The sequence below is a fragment of the Sciurus carolinensis genome, chromosome 18 (genome assembly GCF_902686445.1).
Source record: "Sciurus carolinensis chromosome 18, mSciCar1.2, whole genome shotgun sequence".
Classification (NCBI taxonomy): domain Eukaryota; kingdom Metazoa; phylum Chordata; class Mammalia; order Rodentia; family Sciuridae; genus Sciurus; species Sciurus carolinensis.
In genome coordinates this window covers 9807262-9834982 of record NC_062230.1, presented here as the reverse complement: position 1 = coordinate 9834982, position 27721 = coordinate 9807262, and the positions used below count along the sequence as shown (strand labels likewise).

The window sequence follows — 27721 nt, the reverse complement described above, 5'->3', positions numbered from 1 at the left end:
GGACTACTCACAGGAAAAGGAGCTTTAATAACCAGAGGGACACTGCGTGAGAACACATGCACTCCAAGGAAAGACCAGAGAGACACAGCAGCGGCAGGTGGCTGCAGCAGGCGGGTAGCCTGGGGAGGAACGTTTCTCATTTTCTCTATCCCCCCGACTTCCTATCACATGGCTGCTGACCTGGCCCTGCAGACACCCCAGCCGGAGGAAGACCTGAGGAGGAGAGAGGCAGGCGTGGGGAAGATGCATGCTCATGGTGACAAGCACCCAGAGGCTTGGGAAAAGCCCAAAGGTGGAGAACACCAGAGCTGCTCAGTGCCCCGCTGCTTCCTGCTTCCACACAGGGGCAGACCAGGAAGGACAGTGGTGGCCTTCTGGAGGAAGTGATGCACACCCCAGCTCACGTGGGAGAAAAGTGTCCTTCCAACCAGACACATGCAAAGCACAGAAGCACAGTAGAAAGCTTGTGTCGTTCCTTTCCTTTCCTTTCATCAAAAGCTGCTGGAACCAGACCTTTCATGCCAGAGATGCCTGATGTGGGGGCCATCACCAGCCATCTCCTAACAGCTGCGTCCTCTCCTCCCCTGCATTCCTTGGCTAACCATGCCAGGGAAGGCTTTCTGGCAGCTGGGCATGGGTGTGTGATCTAAACTGGGCTATGAGACCTGAGGGGTTATATGCTGGAACTTCTGGGCAAAGCTTCCTTCCTTTGTAAAAGAGTACATCTGAGAAGAAATTCCATTTCCTCCCTTTGAGGACTATGGGAAGAGAGATGTGATGGCCAGTCTGGCAGCCATCTTGGTACCATCAGGAAATGGGCAGACAAGAAGAAAGAGATTAGGAACCTAGATTCTTCAGATTAACTGGGAACCGGTTATTCCTAGCCTTATGTGAAAGAAGCAGCATGCTATTGCTTAAATCATTGTTGGCTGTATATTTTGTTACTTTTAGGCAAAAGCATCCTAAATTATTCACATAGTGATGAGTAAGCCAATGTCACATGGGATGTCTGAATGGGAGTATCTACATATAGAAATCAACACGGTAGTGCTCAGCTCTGCTCTACCAGTGGCCTTTAATCCAAAAGAGTGAATAAAAGTTTACATGAGATTCATAATCAAGCTATGAGCACCAATACTGAAAGGCAGTAATAAACACACAATAAAATCTTCTTACAAGAAAAATAGTCTGGGGCTGGGGAGATAGCTCAGTTGGTAGAGCGCTTGCCTCATAAGCACAAGGCCCTGGGTTCGATCCCCAGCACCTCAAAAAAAAAAAAAAAAAAAAAAAAAAAAGGAAGAAAAAGAAAAATAGTCTACCTTTGATGATTTTTAAGAAATTAATTGTCCACTGTTCTTCCATACAGGAATTTAAACAGATGTAAGATGGTATTTTAGTCTAAAATTTTAATAACAATGAAATGAAGACTTGTTTGTCAAAAGAAGTTAATGTTCCCCACCAACATTTCTTACCAAGGCAGCATTTTATCATGGACTTGCTATAACTCAGTAGAAAGCTAATAACTATGAGACTGTGCATACAGGCAAAAGGATATCTTGAAACAAAATAAAACTTGAAGCAAAAGTTATTTTCATTCCCTCTGCATAAACACATATCACAGGAAAGAAACTTCTCCATCCAAACATATTTTCCTTACTGAAACTGGAGTTTCAAGCCTGTGTTTATAACAACATTGTTGCTGTGGAAATAGTTGATTCAACTTTATGAACTCACAGCTGAATAAAGTAAGGTGTGGAGCAGAAGTCTATTTAAACAGTGGCAAGGCCCATAAAACATTAAAAGGCAACCTGAATGGCAGTGAGTCAGAGCGACATATGTTTTAATGCAAGGATCACACTTTTTCCCCCCATGACACAAATGGGATGTTTCTTATTAATTCTGTCCTATGATGGAACCCTGTAATCATCCCAACTACTCCGCGGACATCCTAGGTTTCGCTCTGCTGTCTACGTGGGGCCGTCTGCATGCTATTAAACTGAGGGTGCTTGGAGTGATTCCTGCAGGTGAGTCCTCCTCAGAACGTATTCAGATTACAGCCCACAGTGCACAGCTCAGCATGGTCACTTGCCACTGGCTGTAACGACCTGCTCATGGGACAGCAGCAGGCACACAGCCTACCTTCCAGCTATAGCTTTTGGAAGCGGACAGAAATGTGAACCCAGATGGACCTCCTGCCCAGCTGCCCCCACACACTGACATGGAGCCTCTGACTCCTGGCCTTTGATGGGCCAGTCAGGGTTTCACAACAACCTTGAAAGCCCTTAAGACACACGGCACTCTGTGGAGCGGACTTTGTGACACTCAGCTCCTCCGCTTCTCTTCCCCACATTTTAATGGGAGACACTTTTTCAAACTCACAGATCTGCTCTTTCCTATCCTTTTGTCTGGTTTTCTGAACGTTTCCAGTTATGACACACTTTAAAGGCTGAAAGCTTACCCTTCACACAATAAAACACATTCGACGTGTTTAAAAATGAGGGCCATGTTCAGGCTATAAAAAATGGACCTTTCCTGGCAGGAGATGGCAACAGCGAAGGGGCTCTGTAAATAGAAACCCAGCTTCCCTCCACAGTCCTGCTGCCCAGGGTGTGGCCGCACTCTGCGCCTGCACAGGAGATCGATTCATACCAGCAAAACCGGAAAAGTCACAACTGAAAGCAGCCGTGGAAGCAGCAAGAGCCAAGAGTGCCACGCAGAGCCGGGTTTCCTAGGAGGTGACTCAGGAAACACTCCTGCCCAGGCGAGGCGGCTCGCCCACCTCCTGCGGTTCAGAATGTAGGTCAGGCTCCCTTGGCTTGCAACCTCAGGGACCAGGGTGAGAGGCCAGAGGCAGGAGCCAGGATGCTGGGGCTGCCAGGAAGCCCCTCGGCTCTGCTCTGGCTCTAGGCCTGGCCTGCCCTCCACTAAGCCTCCATTCCACAGGCCACGGAGTGCCCGGGGGCCACCTGGTGCCTTCTCATCAGGGTGCCCAGAATGTGGAGTTAGGTCTAAATATTGGATGGTCAGCTCACCCAGCTCAGTCGACACTGGAGACCCGGTGGCAATTTCCCCGATCTTGGCCACTCCATCATAGTAGGCTTTTCCTGCAAGGATCATAGCTAGACAGCAAAGGGAACACACAGAATTGTCACTTAGACAAGGAAAGGAGGAATTGACACAAGTTTTCTTTCAAACATCCCTAGGTCCTCCTGGCTATGGCAAGTGTGGCTTGAAGATGGGACTCATGCCCGATGGCTGTGCTGGTGGAGAACACCCACAGCAAAGCCCGATCAGATCCTCACCTGGGACCAGCCCAGGTGCCAAAAGTCAGAAGAAGGACCTGGCTACTCCAGGTACCAGTTCCAGAGTGAATCTGCTCATGACACCCAATCAAGGTTGGGAGCACATCTACTCCAGCAAAAACCCTTTTCCTAGATGGTTATTTTACAGCACTACAGGTCAGCACCATTATTAGGAGGACTTGGGTGGGGTAGTTTAGGAACCTGGTCCTTTGATGGTACATTTTTTCCTATGGGGGGAAAAAATCTGGGATCACAAACAACCAGGATATATGTTACCTGGGGAAATCTATGACATCTGAAATGTATTAGCATCCCCCCAAAATTGCAGAGTTATCTAGGGGGAAAAAAACAACAAAACAGAATGCTTCCCCTACCCTCCTTTTGAGCAGAAATAGAAAAGTGATTACTGCTATATAAGCTGGGTTCTAATTATTTTAAAAATGTTTCCCCCTTCAATCTGACTCTGAAGACTACACTATGACTCCATGACTTCTAGGGACAAGTTCCACATTCTTTCTGAAATGGAGGCTGTTCATCTATAAAATGCCCTAATAATGAGAGTGTCGGATGGAACAGTGGCAGTCGCTCACTGGGCACAGTGGCCCATGCCGGGAATCCCAGCTACTCAGGAGGCTGAGCAGGAGCATCCCAAGTCTGAAACCATCCTGGGCAACTCGGCAACACCCTGTCTTGAAATAAAAAATTTTAGAAAGGGCTGGGTAGGTAACTCAGTGGTAGAGCAGTCCTGGGTTCAATCTTCAGTACACAGGAGGGAAAAAGTGGCTGCTGACGGCAGGTGCTGCAAGTGCAGCCTGAGGAGAGGGAAAGCGTTTGACAACCAGCCTTGCAACAAAGCCTTGCCTACTAGTGTGATTTTGGAGATCATTTATTTTATTTTGCCCAAAGATTATTTTCATACACAGAAACTGGTTTCTTGTGTAGTTTTGGATATGGCAGGATTTTGGAACCAAAAGGACCCCTTGTCCAGTCATTGCCTTTACCAAGGATGCACCAGCTGCTTTGGGGCACTTCATAATGAGCATGTTCTCAAAAAGTGGATTTTATTTTTTATTTTTATTTATTTATTTATTTTTTGCCGTGCTGGGGATTGAACTCAAGGCCTTGCAAGGCAAACACCCTACCAACTGAGCTATGTCCCCAGCCCAAAAAGTGGATTTTAAAGGGAAGCATGAAAAAGGTAAGAGGGCAGAGAGTTAGGTCACGTCCAGCTGTAGGTAGGCCGAAACAAACAACCAACCCGATTTTATGACAAATTTATCTATTTCAGCATTTACTGTAAAGGTTAAAACTTTTTAAGTTATGGTATTCACTATCTGTTTGGAAGTTCTGGAAATGCAGTGTTCTGCGGTACTATTATTTTATGTGGCTGGGGATAACCTTAAAGTACAATTATAAAAAGAACAATAGCAGTTACCATTTATATAGACTTTTCAAGTCATTACTTAGGTAATCTGCCCTACAATGTTAAGACAGAGGTTGCAGTGTTATCAGCCTCTTCTGCAAAGGAAAGGGGAGTGGAGATATTCTGGGACATCCCAAGGTCAGTGGTGAGTCAACAGCAGTGCACACAACTCCAACTTCACTTCCGCAGTTCGAAATTGTGGTGCGTTTTGACTCTCTGGTCTCAGCTCGAACTGAAAAAACAGTGACTCCACCTCAAATGAGGTGTGTAACCAGTAAACTGTCAAGTTAATATGTGTATTTTAGAAAGAAGATTTTAAATTGTAAAGTACTGATAAGCTGAAAAGTCAATTAGTGGGAGGATGGCACGCAGGATTACACAATATCTAAACAAAATTTATGGTTTGCATTCCCACATTAAATTGAAAAATTTCACTACCTGTTGACTTACATTTAAAACCATGTAATCTTCTCGGTCTTGAAAAATACATTTGCTTTTACAATAAAATTAACTTTAAAATTATATAACTTGCCAGGTACAGTGGCACATTCCTATAATCCCTGCAGCTCGGGAGACTGGTGCGGAAGGATACAAGTTGAAAGCCAGCCTCAGCAACTCAGTAAGAACCTGTCTCTAAATAAAATATTAAAAAGAGCTGGGGATGTGACTGCTTGGTTCAATCCCTGGTAACAACCAACAAAAAAGTATACACCACCCCCACACACAAATAATATGTATCCAGATAATAATAATGATATTTTAATGGTTTTGCCCCCCGCTTTGGGAACACAATTCTTATTGTTTCTACTACTTATTGTTTAAGGAATAAAGCATATCAATCCTATGTTAGTGGTTGGTAAGCTACTTAATCAATCTAGATAAATCTACATATATACCTCTACCAGATAATTTTTCCTTAAAATAGTTTTGTTGGGTTACTGCTCTGCTCAAAAGCCTTCAGTGGCCTCCCTTGGCCAGTAGAGTAAAACTATGCTCCCTGGAGAGCACAGTAGATTTTTTTTTATAGTAATGGTCTGCAGTGGGAACCACATCTCCCAGAATTCCATCTGTGTGGTTCCCAACTACACTGAGGGGTAGTCTGGCCATGTGAATTGCTTTGGCAAATGTGGCATCAGCAAGCACCCGGAAGCTTGATTAGTGCTAGGCGTTGGGGTTTATACTCTTGGGACATCACCACTATGGTGTAGGACCCAGTGTGGTCTCACTGAAGGGGAAAGACCTCATGAGGAGAGGGCTAGCCCAGTTCCCAGCCTTGGATCTGGGGCCCAGCAGACTACAGCTGCAGAGGTGAGCCCTGGGTGTCCCGAGAACTGCCTTGCCTTTACAGAAGAAATAATAAACTGCTGTCCTAAGCCACCAAGTCTGAGGACAGCTTGTTGTACAGAAACAGGTGACTATGATGCATTCAAATGCATACTTAAGCCAGCCCCTTGCACCTGTTCCCCATCAGCCTCACCCAGGCCAGCATGGATCCTGGGGTTTGGTTTGGATGCCTTTCTTTCTGTCTGAAGCAGGGAGTGCGGGCTGAAACCCAACATCTGTCAGTCACCTCAGCTCCTGCGTGGCCTCCTGCCAGCTCCTGTGACACTGGTCTCTACACAGCCCTTAGTCATTGAATGTTCTCCACCTTCTAATCTGTTGACTGCATATCTGGCTGGCATCCTCAACTGTACTCCAAATTCCCACCAAGGACTTTATAAATGTATTTAGATTTCTCAGTGGTTTTGGCAGAACTATAGCCAGATGGACTGTAGAAACTCTGGGAATGCTTATGAATTCCAGAATAATCTCCAGGAGGTGTTAAAGTGAGAAGCCTTGTTAGCAGGATGCTAAGCTGTGGGCAGTTCACTGACTCACCTTGTAACTCTGCCTCAAAGAGGCAGCTCACAGTACGAAGAGAAAAAAAAAAAAACAAAAAAAAAAACAAAAAAAAACCCACTGCAGGCCACAGTGATCTCCTTCACGAGGACGTCTACAACAATGACTTTGTGGCCTTGTGATTAAGCAATCGCCAAAGGAGAGTCAGCAAACCAGGCAGTCTCTCCCTCTCTGAAGGAGGGACTGTGCCGACAGGCGGCACTGAGGCTGGGGGTGGGATGGCTGGGGGTTCCCAGAGCTGCTGCCCTTCTGACACTGAAAGCGTCAGGCAAAGCACACACAGTGATGAAGGAAGTAAAGAAGCAGTTTACTGTTCTGAGGACAACAGCAACAATGTTCCCTGTCACCCACAGTCCAGCCAGCACATCTCCCTTTCCTGGGTTTTACTCTGCTAAGGGACAGGAGGCCACAGGTTTATTATTTTTTTTAAATATCAACAGGGAGCAAGGTGGGGTGTGGCAGAAGGAAGAAGGAAGGGGTAAGTAAAAGCCACTTGATCTGAAGTGGCTGAAATTTGATCTGAAGACCTCTTCAGATTAAAACCACTGCAAGTAAATTTTTTTACTTATGTTTCTTGATGAACTTAGTGAACCAGGGTGGAAGGTGAACCTGGAGTCTGGATATCTGGGATGGGTGGGTACCTCCTGCCATATAGGGAGAACCGTCTTACATGTGAGAATCTGTTGATTGTTAGCTCCTTAAGGTTTTAAGGTGACTATGGATGAATCAGAATCGCGTCCACCTTTCAGCAGGGAAACGCACCTGTAGCTCCATATCAGTTTTCTCAATGAAACCTTGAGTTTGTGAACAACTCTGGTTCACAGAGCAGCAAATGTCAACACTCAAGTTTATTTTAAAATGAATGAGAATTTTGTTTATTTTGAAATGAAAATCTAAGTCCAAACTCTGTATGTTTTTCCATTTGGTCTAAAACTACTAGTTCTCATGTTATTTTTAAAAGTGACACATCTACAGGGCAAGAAAGCTTTTGATATTAAAAAAAAAAAAAGCAGAAAAATTCCTGTGAACAGGACACTAACATGCAAATGTTTTAAATATACATTTTACATGTTATTAGTTCAGGGAGAATTGGTTTAAAAATGAAAAAACATGCTGAGGGCAATGATGTAAAGACTGTGCCATGTCAACAAAGCATGATTTGAAAGTTAAATGCACCACACATGGTAACTGACTATCACTCAACTCACTCACTTCGAACACGCTAATATCATTGTGTACCATCAATGCAAAGTTCTGTAGATTAATTTTGCCACTAAAAGACAGTTTAAACATTGATGTTAAGCATTTAAAAGTAAGTAAAATATTTACTGAATAGCTTTTACACATGCTTTACATTGATCAATTTAGAAAAGCAGACTTACCATTAACAGCTTTTCATAATTTTTTCCTAGGTTTATTAAATTTCGTAGCCCCGGATTAACTGTTCCATAACATTCTGACAAACAAAACAAAACAAACAAAACAAATTAATAAACAGTAGACCAAGCAGTCTTTAGATCTTATCACTGTGTGGCCTAGGATACCTGTGTGCACGTAACTGTCGTGTCCATAGTCATAAATGCAGACTTAAAAATCATGAAGAGCCCATATTTTCTTACCTGATGAAACAGGGGGCAAGGGGTATGCAAACCTGGCCATTCTCAGCCATGCAAGGGCTTCCGAGAGCCTACTAGCAGTGTGGCAGACATTCACAAGCCTGCCTTGCCCCACAGGGACTGTGGGCCCAGAGGCGAAGGTGCCCTCTTGGGTATAAGTGAATTGCTAATCGTCCTCATTCTAGTATGAAGAAATGGGCGTGCTTCACCAGCTGCCTCAACTTAATTCATAACTAAGGGCAATGTTTGGGCTACCCGGTGAACAGAACCTTCCAGGAGATTTTGCTTTTATTCTTCCTAAACCTAAAGGACAGGCAGCAGATATTCCTGCGGTGCGGACTTCATGAGTGGAGCACATGGTACTGCCTCTGGGCCATCTGTGAACACAGCGTTAACCATCCCCAGCGGACCCCTCAGGTCTCACTGCCTCTTCTCCCCAAATCTGTACTGTAGATGACTGGAGGTGAGAACAAAAAAACCACCCAACATTCAACAGGGGCAGATTCTTCACACTCTTCAGAAGCAGAAGGTTCTCCACTGCTACTGGGAACAGAGCTCGTGGCGACTGCCATTTACCAAGCAGTGACCAGGCTTACGGTGGAAACAGCCCTCGCCTCACCTCAACCTTCCTCATTCTCGTCTTACTCCCTAGAATGCTTCCAGTCAAGCTCTTTTTCTCCTGTATACTGCCAGAGATTTGAATATTTTTGGTTTCTCAATTTTAGACAGCAACTGGCTCTTACATGGGGACCTAGCTCTTGATACCTCTCCACTCTCCTTCCCTCAGTCTTTCCTATATAATTACACAGCAATTTTCTGGTAAATCAATAATCAGTGTTTAATATAACTTTATAAATATTGGTCATTATAACTTGAGGAATGTACTAAAGATTACATTTCATAGGACTGGGGAGATAGCTCAGTTGGTAGAGTGCTTGCCTTGCAAGCACGAGGCCCTGGGTTCGATCCCCAGTACCGCCAAAATAAATAAATAAATAAATAAAAGAAAGATTACATTTCATTTCTTGGTAAAGCCTTTTTCTTATTTCTGAGATTAATAATTGTCTAATTCTACCTGTCTGCCATGCTTAGTTTTCCAGGTTCCTATCTTAAATTCTTCCACATACTCTGTTGGATCTGAAAAGGCCTATCAACATTGTTCCTCAAATATATAAAACTGCCAGCTAATCTCCATTCCATTTCCCTCCCTAGAACCTTCTCCAAGGACTCTGCCCTCCTGTCGTCCTTGCATGTCCTTCTGATTGCCTGGGTGAAGAGCTCTCAATAACTGGGTTCACACCTTCTTTTTTCCTCCTTTCTGCTGGAGAACATTCTCTAAAACTGATCTAAGAAATTGTGTGACAGGTACATACATGTCCCCATGTGTCTGAAATTACCTTTATCTTCACTTGTTTGATATTTGCTGGGTGGAGTATAATAAGTAGACTGAACTATTTTCCTTAGATTTTTAAAGATCTGGCTCCACTGTCTTTAGCATTCAGGTTTTAAACATTTTTAAAATTTGTCCTTTTTGGATATACATGACAGTAGAATGTATTTGACGTGTTGTATATACAGGGAGTATGACTTCCCATTCTCGTGGTTGTACATTGATGCAGATACACACAGGTCGTATGTTCATTTAGAACTCGGGAGAGTGAAGTCCGATTCATTCTGCTGGCTTTCCCATTCCCATCCTCCCTGCCTTCCCTTCATTCCCTTTGTCTAATCCAGTGAACTTCTATTCTTCCCTCCCCTGCTCTTACTGTGTGTTAACATCCACACAGTGGAGAGAACATTCGGTCTTTGGTTTTCGGGAATGGTTTATTTTGCTTAGCATGATATTCTCCAGTTCCACTCATTTACCTGCTAATGCCATAATTACATTCTTTAAGGCTAATATTCCATTGTGTAAATTCACATTTTCTTTATCCATTTATTTGTTGAAGGGCATCTACATTGGTTCCATAGTTTAGCTATTGTGAACTGAGCTGCTATAAACATTGATGTGGACTCATCACTATATGCTGATTTTAAGTCCTCTGGGTATACAGCATCCAGCTTTGCTACTGAGAAGTCACCTGTCATTTCCTCTGTGACTTTTCTCTCTTCTTAAAGCTTACTTCTGGAAGCCATCTCTTTATCCCTATGTGGATATTTTTTATTTTTCCATTTCTTTTACTGGACACTGGTGGACACTAGCCATATGGAAAATTAGGTCCTCCAAGTATGAAGAATGTTCCTCTCTTATTTCTTGTCTTTTCATCCTTTCTGGAACTCTGATGAGGATTTTACACATCCTGGATTATTCTGTAATCATTTTATCTTTTCTCTGATTTTTCCACTGTTTATGTCCTACATCTGATGGATATCCTCAACTTTATATTCCACCTCTATTATTTTTAAGTTTTGCTATCATCTTTTAAATTTCTATGCTTTAAAGTTTCTTGCCTGATCCTTTTTTAAAGCACTCTCCTAACCTTGGTTCATGAATGCAGTATCTTATCTGAATAACTGTATCCTGTGGTGTTTTATTCCAGCTTCGCACATCATCTCCTGATGACTCTCCCCACTGTTTACTGCCCCGCAGATTTGTGTTAGAGGTGCCCTCGAACTCCTGGTGGTCTTCCATGGTCAGTTTATATTAGGAGTAAAGTCCTCACTCGCATGCGGGCTGGAAGCTGTGCATGCCCATGGCTGTCGGCTAGTAGGCTTCCATCAAAGTGCTGGACAGAAAGTTTGCTGTAGGGTCTGGCCACAGATAGCTGCCAGGGACACTGGGCTTCTCCAGAGAAGTTCCTAGTTCCCTTTCATTGGTGGGAGGTGGGGAGTGGTTTCCCAGTCAGGACTGTATCCTGAGCCAATCTTCCCCTAATTCCCCTGTTCCAGATCCAAGTCTTACCCCTGGTGTTTCCAGACTAGAGCTCCCTGATCTGATATTAAACCTCTGTCTGTCAGGCGAGGGAGATACTGCTGTGGTGGGCAGGCAGGAAGGGGAAACTGGGAGGCCAACCACCCCCCACACCAGATCCCTATTCTGCCCACTTCCTGCCTTCTGTGGGCCTGGTCCTGAGCTTCTGGGGTTCTGGGGATGAGTGGGTCAGTTCTGCCCAGTGCAGCAGGTTCTGCTCAGCCAGTCACTGCTCCTCTATCCACCTTCTGTTACCCCAAATTTCTGTAGGACTTTGGCCAGCTGATGTTTTCTTTTCAGGTATCTTTGCACTACAGATTTATGTTGAAAAGATTTACATGGTTAAATTAAAAAAAAAAAAAAATCCTTTACCATCATTAGTGTGTTCTCAAGAGGAAGAAAGGAAAACATGAGGTGACTCTTCCCTGTCTCCCTGGGAGCCGACTTGTCTTGTATTACTGGAGCAGGCAGCTGTCCTGGGTCCATGTGCCATAGTAGTCAGGAAGCCCCAGAGCCAACTGACCTCCCCACCTCCTACAAGATGGCAAAGCCTCAGAACTGGATGCCTGTAGCCACAGTTGCTATTTCTGTGATCTTTTATCAGTTCCCTTTTTATTTTAAAATAAAGTTTTAATTTTAAAATAGTTTAAAATTCACAAGGAAGTGTTGTGATAGAGTTGCCAGGCATGCTTCTTCCAGCATCTTCAGTGATAACATCTTTTTTTTGGGGGGGGGGGGGCAGGTACTAGGGACTGAACCAGGGGCACTTAACCATTGAGCCACATCCCCAGCCCTTTTTATATTTTATTAGAGACAGGGTCTCACACAGTTGCTCAGGGCCTCACTAAGTTACTGAGGCTGGCTTTGAACTCTTGATCCTCCTGCCTCAGCCTACCAAGCTGCTGGGATTAAAGACGTGTACCACTGTGCCCAGCCAGTGATATCTTCTATAACTGCAGGACACCCAGGAAACGGACACTGGTATGATACTAGTAACTAAACTACAGACTTTATTGGATCTTACCAGTTCCTATACCGGAACTTGGGGGGAGGGGGATAAATTATTTCTATGAAATTTTATCACATGTATGGATTCATACAGCTCTCACCTCAATTATACAGGACTGTTCCATCAATACAAAGACCTCCTTTGTGTGTCCCCTTTTAGTCACACCCTCCCCACCCGTGCTAACCGCTGGCAACCAATGAGCTCCTTCTCTAACCTGGTCATTGTGAGAACATCTAATAAATGGCATCATACTGTCTGTGACCCTTTGAGAATGGCCTTTTCATCAGCACAACATCCTTAAGACATTCCAGTGTTCTGGGTGCATTAATAGTTTATTCTTTTAACTTACATATTACATTCCACAGTATGAATGTATCATAGTTGGCTTATCAATTGATGTGTTGAAAAACATTTGAGTTGTTTTCAGTTACTAGCTATCCCAAATAAAGCTGATAAGAGCTATCATGTACAGGTTTTTACATGAACACAAGTTTTCCTATCTCTAGGATAAGTACCCAGGAGTTCAGTGGTTGCGTCATAGGCTAGGTATATGTTTAACTTTATAAGAAACTGCCAGGCTTGTTTCCGGAGTGGCTGCACCATTTTATATTCCTATCAGCAATCTAGGTGAGCTCAATGATTTTAAAAATCTAATAATTTCATTAGAAAATGGTCCTTTTTTTTTTTTTTTTTTTTTTTTTTTTAATGGTAATGGGGATTGAACCCAGGGCCTTTCACATTCAGAACCACTGAGCTACATCCCCAGTCTGAAAATGGTCACTTTCTAATTAAAATATAAAACTATTTTAAGGAAAACTTGCTTAAAATTCTTGTAATATTCTTATGAGGCTGTAAAAGGAAAAGCAATACTAGGTTAGCCCTGCCCTATTGTATGCAGGCAGTAGCATGGAAATCCAGATCTGTTTTCTTAAGCATGCCCTTTATTGAAGGGGATAGTGGAATTTGATTTCTTGATATAATTCTTGAAATGTTCACATATAACTATCATCTTAAAACACCACACCAAACACAAATCACTGTCCAAATGGTTCCCCTGAAAAGCAAAGTTCAAGACTTAAGATTACAACTAGTTGCAGAGAAAACAAAACAAGGGTTTTTAAGCTTGAAAAGTCCAACGTGTTCAGTTCAAGTCTTTGCTATTTGGGAAATTTCCACCCAGAAATTTCGGTCCCTTTCAAGAGTGGAAAATACATTTCTATACTGGCTTTTGGCCATTAATCTAGTTATCTGAGCTGAAGTACATGTGATTTATAAAATTAGGAACAAAAAAGCAGTGCTGCCTTTGTATTCCAAAGTCCATAAAATGTTATAGTAGCAGTGGATGCACCTGGAGCTGAATGGGTCCCTGGATTGGGGTGGCAGGGGCAATAGCTGGGTGAAAGGCCAGTGCTGTGACCAAGCTTGCTAAGACTTGATCTACAACTAGAGTCACAAGCAATACCCACAAAGTCCATCTTAAAATTGGCATTAAGAATAAAAAGCTTAAGACATCAAGTGTATCTCAAAGTGAACAGAAAGGGTACAAATTGGCCAAGAAGCACTACTTTATTACAAAGAAGTAATGAAAACTTAATATGTACCCACTGGTTACTACCTGGTATAAGGATAATTTGCCAACCTGGTTTCAATCAGAATGTTTCATTTTCATTCAGAGAACATGGATAGCTATGGTTATAAAATAAATTCTAGGCTAAGGGACTGGTAATATTACAGTTTTAGTTGTGCCAGTCTCAAGGGAAGAGGGGCTGGTTCTATCGCAGATGCTGAGTAGCACTGGAGAACTAGTTGTCAGTCATTCTGAATAAAGTATTGAAGAGCGGATCCCTTGGAACCTGTAGGCACATTTCAGCAGATTTCTAGTTGATCTGTTTATCACAAGTTTTCCCCTTGCCCCTTGCAGTTATTAATCATAATTTTAAAACAAATCATGCAATCTTATCATAGCTTTAACATCTTTAGTTTTTGGAATTTTTTTTTTTCATATTCTGAAAAATTATCTTTACCAATACAGAGCTATGCACAATTAACTGGGTATCATTAATTTATATTTAAGAAAGCATCAAATAATTAAATTATGATTAGTCAGATAGTGAAACTGAGACTTTAAATTTCTTTTTTTTTTTTTTTGTGGTGCTGAGGATTGAACCCAGGGCCTTGTGCTTACAAGGCAGGCAATCTACCAACTGAGCTATATCCCCAGCCCCAAGACTTTAAATTTCTAAGCATTAGTTTCCCTTCTAGTTTTCTCCCACCACTACCAGTTTTCTACATGATCAAGAGCAAATTATTTGATTTTTCAGCACCTTGTTTTTCTTAGTTAAATTATAAGTAATAAACCAGTCATGGTGGTGCATGCCTGTAACTTGGGAGGCTGAGGCGGGGAGATTACAAGTACAAGGCCAGCCTCAGCAACTCAATGAGACCCTGTCTCAAAAATGCTTGGGAATGTTGCTCAGAGTAGAGTGCCCCTGGGTTCAAGTCCCAGCACCACAAGGTAGGGGGAGGAGAATAATGTTGAGATTGGATAAGCTTTAAAAGTGATTTTTGAATCTTCAATGTTTTGTTCAGCTTGACTGAAGTACGTATGTATCCTTGAAATTTCATATATTATTTTATTCTACGCACTCTAATGCAAATTACTCCATATCACAAATGCTCCGATGAATCAAGGCACATTCTACTGTCACATGGCAAGAATGTGCTAAGGGACACCTGGGGGTACTTGTAGGTGGGTATTGTTTGAAGAAAATCCTCCTTCCTTTTTGAGTGTTGCTGCTGAACCAACCTCACCAGCACTGGATTAACCTCCTCTGCCTTTGGGGAAAGTATTAGCAAGCAAATCTGGCAAAGAGGCAGCTGCTTGAGGGCCACAAGAGTCACACTTCGTATCATGGATGTGAAGCACAGCTGCACAGAGAAAAATTAAACTGAGATGTTTTGAAGTATTAAGGTAGACCAGAATTAGTCATTCAAACAAACACAAAAATGTTTTGTCAGTCAAATAATGTACCTATTAAATTAGCTATCAACTTGCATTTGCATCCATTGCTATTCTGTATGACTTATGACATGCCATGATAGTAGCAACAAGCCTGGGAAGCGGGGGGGGGGGGGGGGGGGGGGGTGCCTCGAATTCTTGGGTAAATCACGTTACCACCTCTCTGAGCCTTAGTCTCTTCCTCTATGAAACGGGGATAATGGTGATTTTCACTTTATAAAGGATATGAGGATTGAGGGTGGAAATTGAACACCATGGCACACTTAAAGGGGCCAAACCTGGGACCTTGCACATTCCAGGCAAACCTTGCTCTAGCATGAGCTACATCCAGCCCTGTGGGGCACTTATTATGTATTCTTTAGAGCTCTTGACACTTAGCACATACTGAATCAATTATAATTAATATTTCAAAAGAAAAGCTCTAAATATTAGTCAATCTTCAAATGGATAAACATTCTTATTTACACAAATACCTCTAGGTACTCCCACCTGTGACATGAAAATAAATGGTATTGTTTTCCCACCTCAAAGTGTCATTATTAGGATGAGAGAGATCATAAATACAAACCATCTAGGGTTTGTGGCAGCCTTCTCTAGAAAGAAAATAGGTGTTATCTGTTTTATTCATTTGAGAGCATTTTACTTCTTAATTTCTTGAGCTATGTCTCTGGCTGTATGCCCAGCAGGCACTCTACCAACTGAGCTACATCCCCAGCCCCTACACGAGCTTCTCTGACCTTATCGCCATAGTTGTTACCGTCCCTGTTTCATAGCTGAAGGTCCTGGGGACAGCAAGAGACAGAGGCAGACCCTGGCAGTTTCCCTACGGACTCTTGCGCTCTGCCTGGGCCTCCAGAGTTTCTTGGGAAGAACTGTGAAACAGAGATGAAAATGCTCTCCTGAAGTCAGAGTGCTACTTCAGCGGGGTGAGGGTAACCTCTGAGTCCCGCTTTCCCTCTAGATGCCTTCTCATAACTGTACCCTCCTCTTGGGTGAGTATGTTTAATCTCCTAATAGCACCGCAACATGGATCCATTCTGCCTGGGCGGATGAGTCCTTCTCCCCTTTTCTTTCCACTGAGAGAGGGAGAGGCTGAAGAAGGCTCCGAAGCCACTGTAGTCCCCACAGGAATGGCTAGCGGTTGACACTGTCATACTGGCTCCCTTTGCTGAAAGTTACGAAAACCCTACAGATAAAAATTACAGGATGCCCTAACCACCCCCACCCAAGTCTTGGGTCCCCCACCCCTACCCCAGGGAAGCTGCTGTTAACTTTCTAACCCATATTTTATACTTTTATATGGTTGTCTACCTAGTCATATTGATATGTAATTTTGCTGTATGCATTGAAAAGATGTTCAATGAAAGACACTTACACGGCATCATATAATGTGTGTCACTTGTATCTTTCCTTTTATTCAGTATTTTGCTGCTGGACCTATTCATCTGGACACACATGGACTGGGTTTATTCCTACTCAACTCCTGTGTGCACTGTGACGGTGAGTTCTAGATGTCCCTGTGGCTAGGCTACAGTACTGTCCATTTAACGCTAGCCGACATAATGCTGTGGAGCTATTTTGCAGATACGGTTACTGTCTACAAACAGTTACTTATATTAGTAAGCTTATCATCCCCCTAAACCTGGGTGCAGGTCATCCAGTGAGCTGAAAGACCTAAAGAACAAAACTGAGGGTCCCCGAGGAAGAAGAGATTTCCCTGAAGGACCACACGTTGCCGGCCACCTGCCCCACAGATCTCACACTCGTCAGTCCCACCAGTCATGAGGGCTGTTTTCCTGAAATAAACCTTTTTATATGGACACACATACACACCTGCCACACAAATACACTGCATTTTATCCACGTGTGTCTTCACTGAGTGGCAAGTAGGTGGCTCACAAGCTTTAGCTACTAATGACTATGAGGCAAGAAACCACCCACAGCCCTCGTGTGCACAGGTGAGAACGTACCCAGAAACAGAATCGCTGGGGCCCGACATGTGACTGGTCTTTCAATTCTGTCTGACACAGTACTGCCAAACTGAAGAAAGCGGCTGCAGCAATTTATGCTCCACAAACACTGAGTACAAACACCATCTTCCACACCTTTGCCAACCAACACTTGGTCTTACTGTACTTTGGTCCATTTTGTGAGTGAAGGAAAGTACCCTTTTTAAAGGACCATAAACTGTTTCCCTTGTCTGCATTAAAAAAGCCCATGAGTCTGAAAATATCCAAGAAGGGGAAGAGAAACCAAAGGTGGTTTCCTAGTACAGTTTCCTGGATTTATCCTCAGTTCTCAGGTTTGACTTTTGTCCTTTAACACCTGGGTAGGAGGCAGGTGCGAAAGCCCGGCTCTGCCCTGCGCCAGAGCTGCGCGCTCCACCCTATCGCTGTGCTCCAGGCTGCTCCCCGAACAGGTCAGGCTCATTCCCAGAGCGGGGCTTTACTGGCTCCCCCGGTACCCAAAGGCTCCAGTTCTGGATACCTGGCCCACCGGCCTCTGCTTAAAACCTCTCAGAGACGCCCTCCTCAGCCCTCCTCCCTGACTCCAGCCTGCCTCCCTCTCTGCTCTCAGTGACCCTGGCTTCTCCTTCTTCAGAGAGCTTATCACTACTTCACATGACACACCACCTGTTTACATTGTTTCCTTAGCAGGAACTATGGATAAATTAAGGACAAGAGCCTTAATTTGGCCACCACTGCATCCCCAGCACCAGGCAGAGTGTCTGCATCATCGAATGTCCCGCAGTGGGGTCGCCAGTGGCAGTTTGGGGGTCTGTGTTCTACAGAGAGGCTGCTCACAGTGTACCTGCTGTACACCTTCCCTGTGGCTCCACAGGCACACGTACAGACACAGTGGCCCAGTGGGCCAATTAACCGTACGAATCAAGCATGAGGTAATGGGGCCACTGCTTGCAACTTCATTAGCTCCAAGTAATAGGTCCATCCGAGAATCATAAAAGCTGCAAGGCTCTGCCCTCCACCTACTAGGGCTTCACACACTTACAAAATCTCAAAGTGCCAGGGCTTTCCTTATGAATTTTGTTTCCAAACTTTGTGTTTTTCCAAGTTGCCATTTAAGTTACCTTTCACATACTAAGCAATATTGTGGCTCTTAAAAAGAATGCCTTATTGGGCCAGGTGTGGTGGCTCATGCCTATAATCCCAGCTACTCAGGAGGCTGAGGCAGGAGGATTACAAATTGGTGTCAGTCCGGGGAATTTAGCAAGACCCTGTTTAAAAATAAAACATAATAAGGGCTTGGGTTGGTTCAGGCTTCAGTGGTAGAGTGACAGAATTCAATCTCCAGTACCATTAAAAAATAATTAAATAAAAATGAATAGTTATTAGAAACAACCCAAATACCCATCAACTAGTGAATGGACAAATATATCAGTGCAATGGACCATAAAAAGGAACTAAGTACTGATATATGCTACAACATGGATGAATCCCATTATGCTCAGTAGTCAATCACAAAAGATTACATGCTTCACAACACTATATGAATTTCCAGAAAAGACAAATCTATAGAGAGAATACATATCAGAGGTTGTCTGTGATGGAGCGAGAAAGAGGAGGGACAAAAAAATGACATAAGAATGTATACCCTTAAAAGGAGTAAACTTAATAGTTATACATCTATAACTCCATAAAGATTTAAAAACAGACAGTCCTTGACTGTTTTAAGGATTCAGGGTCTGTATATCCTTCATGCTGTGGGATGGCCACAGAGTCATTTGCTTGCACCTTGATTATGGTTAACTAGCTCGCACATAGAAGATCCAGATGTTTTGAGACAGGACAGTTCAGGACCAGAGGAAAGTACTCTTGTTCTGTAAAGAGTACATAGAAAATGTAGCTCTCTGCAGCAATCTGCCTTTGTAGGGTGAAAATCGATGTGGCCTATTAGTAGAAAGTGAAAACCCATTAATTTGGAGATCAAACTGCTGGGACAGCAGCTGTCTTTCCAGATATGACTGGGGAAGGAATTTGGCAACTGTTTTTCCAGCAAAAAATCCTTACTATGTCCTTCTTTTTGTCTTTTGTTTTTTGAACCCAGGAATGCTCTACCACTGAGCTATACCGGCAGCCCTTTTAAAAATTATTTTGAGACAGGGTTTTGATAAGTTGCTGAGGTTGGCCTAGATGCTGAGATCCTCCTGCCTTGACCACCTGTCTGAGGGCCTACAGGCATGTGCCACTGCACCTGGTCTAACCACATCCTTCTATAAAAGGGAAGTTTCATAGGAAAGCTTCGGCCCACAGAGAAAACACCATCGAACATTCACTGTGACTTGAACATTGTCTTCCTTTCCCTTCTTCATCATGATCCAGGTTTGTTTTATACAGAACTGTTTCTCCTTAAGGACTGGGTATGTAATTCAGTGGTACTTGCCTAGCATGCATGAGGCCTTGGGTTCCATCCCCAAAGTGGCGGGGTGGGAGATCCTTCAGGGTGCAAAGGTCAAGCTAGAAAGAAAGCAGGAAGGCCTGCAGGTTCACATGGATCTGTCCCTCGCAATGTGGCCTGAGCATGAGCAGCAGCTGGACCAGTGGTCAGTGAAGTAGAGGGGATACCCTTTTGGGCTTAGCCTCACATAGAAGAATGTTTTGAGTCATGGGTGCACCTATTAGGTCCCGAGCTCCCTAAGAACCAACCAAGAGATCAGAACCAGTGTGATCATCCAGAAACATAGGTATGAATTACCAGATACAATAACATGCCCACAATGCTGTTCCACTATTTAAAGAAACAGATTTCTGTGACAAACTTGTCCCTCCTCATTTACACATCAAGAACTGTTCTGAAGCTAAAGCACAAGAAAGCCAAACAAAAAGGCCACAACACACTGATGGAAATGAGAAGGATGTTCTAGGTTGTTTACACCTCTTAGATAAAGTTATCAAGGCTTTCAAGAAAATCATGTCTCAGAGTGATCCCAGATAGTATATTAGTATAAAAAATCTAGATTTTCAATTACTTTTTTTTAAATGTGGAGGGAGAACCGTATACAGGTATTCTGATTTCACAATCATCTGATAAAGTAACATGAAGAAACAATGATCCAAACTCAGTTCAAAACCAGAAAACTTCAATTTTAAACATTAGATAACAGTTTTACCTTTTCTGTTGGTGGAATTCAAAATCGCTTTTCTGGGTAGTTTAAGTGCAGATGATCACACTGAGTTTAAGGTTAGTGGTGCCAAGAAAACCCCTGGCTGAAAGCAGGAGCTCCTAGCCTTGGCCATCAGCAAGCTCTCAGACACTGGACCAACGCCTAACCCATGCTGGCCTCCATTGGATGGGATTTTTGGAAACCCTACCCCAGAATTCAAGCAGTTTTCAGACTTTGAACTTCAGAGAGAATCATATCTATAAAATTGAAATAAACACTACTCCTTGAAATTCCAATTATGATAAGAGCTGTAACCATTTTTGCTTGGTTGGTAGAGGAATGTTTTGATTTGAAAGAATAGAAACACAATCTTTCCTATTCTAAATTATAGTACCAGGATGACTACAACAGAAAGTAACTTTAAATTTTAAAAGTAACATTCCAACCAGAATCTGACAATGTGCCTCTTTTCTGGAATTTTAGAGAGGAAGAGAGAGAAAAAGAGACACAGAGAACGCATGCACTAGAGAGAGAATGAGACTGAACAAATGAATCATGGTAAGTACTAGAGAACACATGTATTTAAGTCTCATTTCACTAGTTCTGTAAAATCCTTCTCACATTCGGGCTTTTGAAGCAACATTAAAAACTATACATGTAGCCAGGTATGGTGGTGCACGCCTATAATACCAGTGGCTCAGGAGGCTGAGGCAGGAGGATTGCAAGTTCAAAGCCAATTTCAGCAATTTAGTGAGGCTCTAAGCAACTTAGCGAGACTCTGTCTCAAAATAAAAATAATAAAAAGGGCTGGGGATTTGGCTTCCTGGTACCAAAAAAAAAAAAAAAGAAAAAAATTATACATTCATGCAGCTTTCATTATCTGCCCACACTGAGCCCAGGAAACACCAAGATAAGTCAGGAGAGAGCTCTGGCCCTTGAAACTGCATAGTCAAATAGGCAGATCGGTGTGTGAAAAACACCAAGGCAATTCAGATGGATGTGGTGAAAATAAGAAATGCAAACATTTTTAATATTACTTGAATATCACTTAGAAATATGTAACCTTACCATAATTGTGTGAGTGGCAAATATTAAAAAACAAAAATTGATTTGACACTAGTTGTAAAATAGCTGTCAGTGGATATATGCTTTGAAAAGGTACACTCCACTATTTGGTTAAGGGTTCTTGCCTGCCTACTTTTTGTTTTTAAAAGGCGTGTCTTGGGATAAAAAGCAAGCAATGAATTTATAGGAGAGACCGACTCATAGCCTGGACTGCATTTATTTAGAAAGCCCTAAAATACTAAATAGGTAACAGGAACTTTATCAAACCAAAGTGTATTGACTTTAAACAGCAAGTGCCACTTTTCTGTGAAGTTCATTAGTTTCTTCCAAACTTTACTCTGATATCTAGTATTAGAATAAAAATTATTAATATTATAATTCCAGTGAATTATTCTGCTCTACATCAAAATTACAGCCCTTGTGATCTTAAAACTATTGTTCAAACACCCCAAATAATTTAATAACATTTCAAGATACTTACTTAGATTCCAGTAAGGAGAATTTAAATTTCTAAAAATGTAATTTTTGTCTCTCCTCTACTCCTTTCATATAAACTTTCCAAAGACTTCTACAAATTGCCTAAAAAGCTTCTCTCAAACTCAACCTTCACACCTATTAATCCTTTTCTCCTTTCTTCCAATACTGAGACAAAACAAACTCCAAAAACATGAACTGCAAAGGCAGGACAACCCTGGGACAGGGTCAAGGAACCGCGATTGAAGGTGCCAGGCAGGCTGGGGTGGAGGGCAAGGGCTGGCAGTGCTAAACTCTGGCAGTTGTGCCACCATTGGTGATGACCTCAGAAGGGCAGTCTGCGTTGGCCTGTTCTCCAGTGTGGTTCCTGATGGTGACCACAGTGCCTGACACAGCTGTGGTGCTCCAGAAAACAGCTGCAGAAAGAATGAATGTTGGTGGAAGCTTGGGGCATACATAACAGGTGCTCAAAACATGGCCACTATTATTAGTGCTGCTGTCTCAATCCTACATGCTAAGGAGCAGGAGATGATTTTAGTCACAACTGTGTGACGAGCACAGATCTTCAGTATTTCTCCCACAAATACTTCTGAGTTCTTACTATGTACCAGCCCCATGAGGGAGTTAAAAAATCCTGAAGGAGCATACAGCTCATTGGGAGAGAGAAAACCATGTGCCAATAATTTCAACACTATTCTTTATCAAATATTTACCCAGCTCCACCTGTTTCGGTCTTCTAGATACTGAGGATGGCTATAAACAAACGTGAAAATCAATACTTATACGACGGTTACAGTCCAGTAAGCTCGAGCCACCAACAGGAACATGAACTGAACACCTACTATGCACTGGACACTGTTTTAAAAGCTTTCATGCATTACCATGTTCAATCCTCACGAGTACCAACCTCATGAGGTAGGCACTATTATCATCCTTATTTACGGACAAGAAAACTGAAGACAAGATCAAATAGAGTTGACTTATCAACTACAATCCAATCTAGAATAACAGGGGATGGATTAGTTAGCTGAAGAAATCTTCTCACAGAGCGTTAACAGTTGGACTGAATCACTAATAGGAATAAGGTTTTACATGTTTACAAGCTTAGAGATAAACAGTGTACTGTCAAGGCATGGTTGATGTCCTGTACCTCAAGTTGCTCAGAGAATTGACTGGTCAATTAAAATCTGTGCGTGTGTGTAGTGGGGTGCTGGGGATGGAACTCAGGCCTCACGAATGCTATGCAAGTGCCTGACCAGGAAACAACATCCTCAATCCAATTACCAAAGTTTCATATCATTGTCATCATCACAATGCTTAAGTATAAAGAATTATCAATATGATTTTCCTGATTTGTCACTTGAATTTTTGTGGCCAGAAGTGGACTGGTTTATTACCTTAAGTTGTGAGCACCTGTATCTGACAGGCATGTGAAGGCAACAACGCTGTCTCTTGTACCCCTCTCATCTCCCTCTCTCATGTGGTCAGCTCTGCACTTAGGATGGCTGGGGCTGGGCAGGTCATCTGTTCTGATCCCCTCTCACCCCGGGTGTCTGCTCCAGGCACTGTGCTCTAATCAGAGGAACTTCCCCCTTCGTTTGACAAGTTGTCAACGTCGGTTTTGTACCTTTGCAGGACACAGCTGCACCTTGAAAGCGTTCAGTTGCTTGCAACAACAGGAATAAGATTATTAAATCATGGCTTTAAGAACTGAAATCTGAATGGTTTCAATTCTGTTCAGTTAGTTTTCTGTTGTATTTATAATCTCAGGTTAGTAAATGTTAAAAAGTATTCCTGTGTGTGAAAATTAAGAGAAAAACCATTAAGACTTTTTAACTTTAAAAAGTCAGTTTGCGAACAGAGGTATGAAAATGGTAATTTTACCATAGTAAATGGACCATATAGACATTTGTGCTTCTTTTCAGTTAAGTATTGTAAAAATAACCCTTTAACGTTTAAAAAAAAAAAAAAAAAAGTAAACACTCCAGAAGGCAGAGTGCAAGTGAGAACTCCAAATCTCACTCCTCCAGTTAACTTGCTGCCCATTGAGATTTTTAGTGAAGGAATTGTTATTGCTTGGGGACGTGTTAACCTCCAAAGCCCCATATAAACAGTTTAAGCAACAAAACACAGGAGGGCATCTTGACCCCTGCTGCTCTCTCCAAGTCACTCAGCCTAGCAGGCTGCCAGCGATCCCTTAGATCTCTGAGCAGCCATCATCTATTTTGCTCACTGGTTTGGGAAACTCATTCGAGTAACATTTTTCATGTATTTTTGAAAGAGAAAACAGCGACATTTTATCTTATATACACGACCTTCACGTTTATCCATAAAGATCTGTAGCAACTGTTAGAGACTGGATACAATCCCTAACGAGATAAATCAGAAGGAAACTCAAGGTCAGGAAAACATAAATACAAGTATAAAATCCAGGCTGAGGAAAATAGGGACAGAAGGATATAGGTCTGAAGGGTTACAGAGCTGTAATTACTTGGTAGATATCCACAAGTTTATGGGGAAATTATGCCTAAAACCAGTAGACAAAATCTCCAGTATTCTGGACAATGCCCACATTCCAGCATAGATATAGGTGCTTTACTACTGTAAGCACATGCGCACCTCCCATGGGCTACTTAAAGAGGAAGAGGTTTTAAAAGACCTACTTAACTGGTCGGAGCTCAGGGGAAGGTGCCCTCTCCCGTAATGCAGGTCACAGTATAATTTGGTGTGTATTTTCTGGAGAACTTTCTGCAACGATTCGTCCTTTGACTCAGGTTCCCTCCTGGGGATTTAGCTTTCAGAAAGCATGATGGATTTGGGCAAAGTTTTACCTGCGGAAATGCCCAATGCAGTGCTTTCACAACAAAGTCCTGGCAACGACCTATGTCCAACAAGAAGGGCTTGATCAATAAATTATGATGAGGAACAGTACTGTGGAGTCATTGGAATGATAAGGCACCAAACACTGACTGATGTGGAAATATGTCCTGGAAAATACCTGAAGAGAGCTGGGTGTAGCTCAGTGGGGAAGCACTGCCTCACATGAACAAGCCTTAGGTACATCTCCAGGAACTCAAATGACAAAAAGCCTCCAGGATTAAACATATACACAAATACATATGAACAACGTGGGGAATGTTGAAAGGTATAATTTTAGGGATTTATTCTCAAGTATGTACAATTACAATGTAACTGGGGAAAATTAAAAATAACATTTCCTTTAGTCCTGAAATCTTTTAAAAATACTAGCCTATTGTGCCTGTAACAGTTAAGTTCATACATTTCCAAGAAAAGTTACATGAGAAGAAAGAGAAAGGCTGGGTGTTGGAGGCACATGCCTGAAATGCCAGTGACTTGGAAGGCTGAGGCAGGAGGATCCAAGTTCAAGGTCAGTATCAACAAGTTAGTGAGACCCTGTCTCAAAATGAAAAATAAAAGTGGCAGGGAGGGTGTAGTTCAGTGGTTCAGCACAACTGAGTTCAATCTCCAGTGTGTGTATGGGGGGTGCTTTCATCAATACTCAATTAGCAAGATAATTTAATTAACTACAAGTGCTGCACTCTATCCCAAGCATTCCAGTTTGTCTAAATGGTTCATCTCTGCCCTCAACATCCCCTCCATAATAAGACCCAGGGTGCTTGTCAGATTCATCCTTATCATTGGAGGAACTGTAGTTAGTTCTTGTTACTGAGTGGTATTCTACCATATGAATGATATGTTCAGCTATAATGGTTTTAGAGTTGAATAAACTGAGATTCACGTTTTACCTTCGTGAATACCACTACAACTGTATGGCCTTTCTGAGATCCACACCCCTAGGTCCTGATTCTGTCTCTGACATTAAGTGTCCCCTAAGGGGCTCCTGTTTAGGTTGCAGGCAGCCTACAGAAAAAGAGATAATCAGCAGGCCTGGAGCAAACACTATGGTTTTGGGTTTTAAAATTTTATTTACACATACTCATCAGAATGGCAAAAATTAAAAGGACTGACCATATCAGTTGCTGGCAAAATGCAGAGGAATCAGAACTCTCATACACTGCTGGTGGGACTGTCAATTGGTGCTACCACTTAGGAAAATTGCCTGGCACTTTCTAATGAAGTTAAATATTCAAATACTTTACATTAGCAAATTCACTCCTGTATGTATGCCCAAGAGATGAGGGTCTATGACTATCAGACCTGTAGTAGGAACATTCATAAAGCACTATGCATAAGATCCTGAGTCTGAAAACAATCCAAATGCCAAGAATGAATTGTGATTCATTCCTATGGTAGAATGCCACTCAGCAACAAGAACTAACTACAGTTCCTCGAATGACAAGGATGAATCTGACAAGCACCCTGGGAAAGAGGACAAAATAAGGAATGGACAGGTTAGGAGAGTGGTGTTCAGCTTGTGGCAACTTAGTAAGCTGTATACACTTGAGCACACCTTTCTCTATGTATATTGTAGTTTAATAAAAAGTTTAAGAAACAAAAATGTATTTCCATGGGTTGACAGGTTAAATTGTACAGTTTTTATAAAAATTTTTACTTTTTATTCATTTTGAGACAGTGTCTTACTAAGTTGCTTAGTGCCTCACTTATTTGATGAGGTTGGCCTGGCTATTTTTTGCTGTTGAATACAGAATAAATATCCATGCAGAAACGAAGAAAACAAAAATCCAAGTTGCTGCAATTCCAAGTCTTCCCTAATGTGCCAGTCTGTATGAGGCAAGAGAATTCTGAATTCATGTCACAAATGTAAACTCAAAAGCTACCTGAAACCCATGGAAAGTGTCATCTGTCCAAGTGCTCCCAGCCTCCCAGGTTTCACAATAAAGGACGCTGCACTGCAATGTTATCCCAGTTTAGGAAACCTCTTTCCCATCAAGAAAAAAAAAAAAAAATCAAAAAAAAAAAACTAGAAGAAAAATCTATTGTTTGTTTTTTATTTTCATTTTGCCAAACAAAAAGCTAAAGCACTAGGCTGTTCAGAATAATATTCAATACCTGGCAACCCCTTCTGCTGCTCCTAGCACATGACTCTTACTATCCCCTTTTTCAGTCCTCACGGAGCCAAGAGCAAGCGTCTGGACTTCTGCAAATCCCATTTTATCTCCAGCACACCTGAAGAAAGTATGGCTGTGGGAAAAGATTAAGATAGCAAACAGTGGGTAGAGCAATAAACACACCTCAGAGAGGGTTCTTAAAAAGGTATTAAAGCTTTACATGCCAGACTTACATATTGTTGTCCACACTGAAAATCAACCCAACAGGAATTAAACAGACGAGGAAAACACATGCCTAGATTGTTCCCTTTACCCGATGAAAAAAAAGCACTTGTTTCTTAGCAAAAGGTTTGTTCAAAACATGACAATGATGAATTGTCTGAATGACAGAAAAATTTCAGTGACATCTTAGTTCACCAAATTATGAAAATGTATTTGGGGAAAAAAAACAAGAAAATGTATTTGTGTATTTGTTGGTCGCTAGAAACTAAAAATTAAATTACTATTTGGAGACCAGTGTAGAAGCTGGTCATAGATTCTAGGGCTTAGTTTCTCATCTAAAAATGGCCATACATACACGAAATCCACATCCACCTCATGGGCAGATATACTCTTAGAAACAAAATGCTTTATGAAGAAGATCAAGGGTGGGAGCAGGGAGCATGACACAGGATTAGGTGTTCAATAAATTAAATGTGTATTCACTCTACATGCACACCTACTATGGGCCTGGAACTGTTTTAGGCACAAGGAAAACAAAACAAAGCTCCTTGCCTTGTGGAGCTCAGTTCAGTTGAGGAGGAAAGAGAGGTGGACAAACATAGTAAACCTATCACAGTTTATTCTAAGTAGGAAGCTTTATGGGGGAAAAGGTAAAGTAGCCTAAGTTG

General features: G+C 42.2%; 1 protein-coding gene and 2 non-coding genes across 3 annotated transcripts in view; 2 read left to right on the top strand and 1 right to left on the bottom strand.

The window, feature by feature from the left end:
* Baiap2l1 (BAR/IMD domain containing adaptor protein 2 like 1) overlaps positions 1-27721 on the bottom strand; it is a 90052-nt gene that overhangs the window by 59108 nt on the left and 3223 nt on the right. Inside the window, 2 exon segments of the mRNA XM_047533012.1 lie at positions 3033-3119; positions 8007-8080. Coding sequence (XP_047388968.1) covers positions 3033-3117 — 85 coding nt within the window. The 5' untranslated portion in view covers positions 3118-3119; positions 8007-8080.
* On the top strand, positions 1196-1269 carry Trnam-cau (transfer RNA methionine (anticodon CAU)). The gene has a single exon. It is a non-coding gene; the product is annotated as a tRNA-Met (tRNA).
* On the top strand, positions 9149-9221 carry Trnaa-ugc (transfer RNA alanine (anticodon UGC)). The gene has a single exon. It is a non-coding gene; the product is annotated as a tRNA-Ala (tRNA).